The sequence below is a fragment of the Oryx dammah genome, unplaced genomic scaffold, assembly GCF_014754425.2.
Source record: "Oryx dammah isolate SB20612 unplaced genomic scaffold, SCBI_Odam_1.1 HiC_scaffold_858, whole genome shotgun sequence".
Taxonomy (NCBI): Eukaryota; Metazoa; Chordata; class Mammalia; order Artiodactyla; family Bovidae; genus Oryx; species Oryx dammah.
This window is the reverse complement of record NW_024071002.1, coordinates 4,946-8,985: the sequence shown is the minus strand read 5'-3', so window position 1 is coordinate 8,985 and position 4,040 is coordinate 4,946. Positions and strand designations below refer to the sequence as shown.

At 49.7% G+C, this 4,040-nt stretch overlaps 1 protein-coding gene across 1 annotated transcript; it reads right to left on the bottom strand.

Annotated features, from left to right (window-relative positions):
• Positions 1–285: 285 nt before the first annotated feature.
• LOC120859416 (testis-specific Y-encoded protein 3-like) lies at positions 286–2,429 on the bottom strand. The gene is made up of 5 exons (XM_040235531.1): positions 1,824–2,429; positions 1,020–1,097; positions 765–876; positions 520–665; positions 286–399 (listed from the first exon to the last, which is right to left on the bottom strand). The coding sequence occupies exons 1-5, from the start codon at positions 2,358–2,360 to the stop codon at positions 286–288; spliced, it is 987 nt and encodes a 328-aa protein (XP_040091465.1). The 5' UTR covers positions 2,361–2,429.
• Between the last annotated feature and the right edge of the window lie 1,611 nt (positions 2,430–4,040).

Genomic DNA, 4,040 nt, shown 5'->3' with positions numbered 1-4,040 from the left:
ATAGTAGGTGGGTCCCAATTTAAGAGGAGCCTGAGGGTGGACTTGTTAGCCACGGAATGACAGTTCAGAGATGTGCAGCTGACTTAAACTGGAGTGACTTTGACCTGGCCAGGCCACTTCATCTGCCTCAAGCTTCTCCAGTTAGAACCTGTTCTCTCACTAGAGTTCTGTACCCTTGCTGTCTCCTGCTGATTCCCACATGCCCTGGTGTCACTCTGTATTCCACGGAATCTCACTTTCTCCACAAGTGAAATAAATGACCCAAGTTCCTGGACAACACGTATGTCAGTGCTCAGACCCTGGGCACATCCCCTCTTGTCCTCCCGGTACCTCTCGTGGTGGAGCCTTCCTCTTCACATAGTACTGCAAAGGATTGGGACACAGATCCTTTATGATAATCTGCCAGGGAAATGAGCAAGGTCAGCACAGGGCTGGCCAGACCATAAGCCCTCCCATGTACCACCACCAACTCCAACATATATCACCAGTTCTGGCCCAGTGGCTACATGGGACCCCCACCTCAGCAATCTGGTCAGATTCTGAGAAGTTGTGGTCAAAGAACCAGTTGAAGAAGTTAACGCTGCTGTCATGGTGCCTGCGGCTGTATGCCTTACGTTCAAACCCCTGGTACCACTGAACTGGAGTCGAACAAGATGCTTGGTATCCTGCAGGAAAAGGCGCATGGGAGAAAGACCTAAATCGCTTTCCAATTCAACCGACACTTTTCTGCCCCCACCTCCCAAATCCGGGGAGCTGCTTCTTACCAGTGACCTTAATCAGATACTCCTTAACAATCACTTCATTCTGGAAATACCTATTCCTCCGAAAGGACAATATGATCTTGCAGTGATGGATGGGATGCCTGTATTCCTCCACCTGCCAGGACAAAGGGTGGGGAGCTGGGGGGTGGAGTAGGTGTGAAACCTCTTTACAGAAGAGCTGTCCTTCCATGTTTTAGGATAAACCATGTGCCCGCCCAGTCACCTCCCCTCCACAATCATCATTGTCCCCTGCCTGACCTTCAAGTTGGTCATGAAGTGAAGCATGTCTTCATCTTGGTTGGTCATCAAAACTGACATTTGGGGGTGGTTCATAAACTGCTTTAAGTCAAGGAGCCTCTAGATGCTAGAGGGAAAAGTGCTGGAAAAACAAAGCTAGCCTAAAGAGTAGAATGGTGCTATTTGACTTCAACTTGCTACTAGTTAACTCATCACATTTCTGTTAACACAAACTATGAATGCTGAATAAGGTCCAGGGTGTGCCTATGCATGCATGACCAGAAAGAGGTTCTGTTCCTAACAGGATAAGCTTCATATCAGCCCCTTGAACGTTAGCTTACTCTGGAAAACAAGCACTCCTAGCTAGAATCAGTATGACCACTTACTCATCACAACCTCAACCCCAAATTCACTCAGCTTTTTGGAGAAGAACTGGATTCCAGAAAAGCCTTTTCTCGGAAGAGTCCCTGGTGCTAATGACAGTTCTGATTGTGATCTCTGCAAATAAAGCCCAAGTATCATTTTGTGGTAACCAGAATGCAGGGACATCACAACTACTTTGAGGAACAGATATGCAGGACGGTAACCCATACCCACCATCCCCAAAAGTAAATTTTGTACCAGAACTGCCAGATCTGTAAACTGCTCCTGCAATAGCCCAGGTTTATACACATGTGGTGGATTCATGTCAATGTATGGCAAAACCAATACAGTATTGTAAAGTAAAATAAAGTAAAAATAAAATTAAAAAACATAAAATATTAAATATATATATATATATATATATATATATAAACAATTCACAAGCACCACACCAAGGGATACAACTTTGACCCAGAAGCCAGAGATTCTCTGGATGATGGCACTTCTTTGTTCTAGATGCACCCTCCGCCTCTGGCAGTTCTTAAGTTTCAGGTGAGCATGCGCCCTTTGGGCTTTCTTATTCACGGGATCCAACTCCAGCTGCAGGGCCACCAGTGCCTCCAGTGCAGGCTGGTCACTCGGGGCTCTGGGCCTTGGATGTTCCTGGCCCTGATCCTCTGAGGACACCTGCTTCTGCTCCTCGCACACCACCACCTCCACCTCCTCCATGACGTCTAACACCAGCAGCTGGAACTCCTGCCCAATTCCCGCCACGTCTCCCTCCTCCAAGGCCGCACTTTCATCCACTGCCTCCACCGAGAAGAGGGCGGCCTCCTCGCCTGGCGCACCATCTGGGGCCTGCATCACCTCTGCCTCCCCCACCGGGCTGGTAGGCCCCAGGGCCCCTCCCTCGTGAAGACCCGGGCTCCCTGGGCTCACAACTAAGATCCAGGATCCTGGAATGCTGCCTCCTTCCTCTGGCCCCGTCTCACTCTCCATGCTGTTCTCTCCGTAGCCCCGAGCTGCAAACAAGCTGGACACTAGAGCACAGCAGACAGCCCACACAGTCCGCCCACCAGCCGCAGTATAAGTGGTACTCCAACTGCTTACTTGCCCGCAACCAACGAACAGGGAAAGGGAGAGAGGCATGCGCGGAACCCTGTGCCACCACGCACGTCTAATATGGCGGCGGGAAGGGGTTGAACTCTCCACCCTGACCTCCAGACCTCATCATACACCAATCAAATGGAATCTAAAGGCGTTAGCTCCTGGGACACGCCCCTTGGAATTCTAGGCCTTCTGGTAGCTGGTGTAGAGCGGCCAAACCCCGCCCAGCACAAAGTGGGCGTGTCCTCACAAGCCATTTGCCTGACTAACAATGTAGCTGTGCCTGAGGAGCGACTGGGAGAGCCAGGCCACCTGCCAGTGTAGTCATCCTCAAGCTTGAAATTGCCCCTGGGGCAGCGGGCGACTCTGAGTGCTCAGGGATCCACACAGGTGAGACTGGTTTCCTGGGTACCTCAGGTTCAGAGTTGCTCACTTCCGATCCAAACTGCAAGCCACGGGTTGGGGGTGGGGGACTAGGAGGGAGGGGGGCAGGGTTGGGGGGTTGGGGGGGAGTGCGTGGTGGAGGGGGTGGGGGAAGGTGGGCGGGTTGGGGGAGGGCTTAAGCCGACCTCCCTGATGTGCACGTGCTGCAGAGTCATCCCTAAACTTGTGCCTTAGGCTTGAGCAGTGTCAAGAATGCAGCCATCCTCTGAGGAAGAAGCAGAGCACTTTCCTCGACTAGCTGTCTGAGCCCCACAGTGCAGCCCCTTAGCCAACACCCCCTCGCCCACTGCCGGAGCCCCTGGCCTACAGTCTGTCAGCTCTTGGCATTTGCCCTGGTCTTCAGCTTAGAGGAGGCACCTGGGTAGTTAAGGATGTGCACCTCCGGATGCACTTCCCAGAGGAACAGAGCTATTCCTGTAAGTGTTTCAAGTGGCCCAAAGTGCTCCTCCTGACCATTAGTTACTCCTACCTCGAGGCCCCATAGCTAAGGTGGGCACACTCAGGTCAAGTGCCCGGACAGTTTCCACTGCTCACACTCTTTCTCCTAGGATGTCTGGTGTTTCACACTGAGCACCTATCCTAGGCCTGACACACACACAGACTCACACACACAAACAGGTGCCACAAGTACACGTGTACACACATGTGTGCAACACACAGAGACACAAATGCAAGCAGGTGTTTCATAGACTGAAGAACCAGTGGTTAGCATGAAATGCATAATTTCTTTATCTCTCACAGGAAAATGTTCATTCTGATCTTCAGATATGATATATAGAGAAGTCCAACTTTCATGAAGGAGAATAATGCCTAGATTTTGATACAGGAAATATAGAGAACTCCATATTTCATGGTGGACAGTCCTTGTTTTATACATTAGAAATACAAAGGATTAAGTATTTCACAAAGAAACGGTGGTGCCCAGAATTTCATTTATGAAATAGAGATAATTCCAATTCCATATTGGTTCCCCAGATCTGAATTACACACTTCATGTCAGTAAAATTTCATTGAGATTTTCATATAGGAAATGTGATTTCCTATTCCAATTTCAGAATCCAAGAAGGGAAGTGTATGCTCAACTTTTCATATCTAAAATATGTAGAATTCCCCCATTCATGTAGGAAA

Bases quoted from the DNA above. Each gene is read 5' to 3' on its own strand.
- LOC120859416 (XM_040235531.1), bottom strand. From the start codon at position 2,360: ATGGAGAGTGAGACGGGGCCAGAGGAAGGAGGCAGCATTCCAGGATCC. The intron at 1,098-1,823 runs GTATCCCTTGGT...GACTTAAAGCAG, and splicing joins CTGGCTTCTGGGTCAAAGTT to TTTATGAACCACCCCCAAAT. The intron at 400-519 runs GTGGGGGTCCCA...TTTCCCTGGCAG, and splicing joins AATCTGACCAGATTGCTGAG to ATTATCATAAAGGATCTGTG.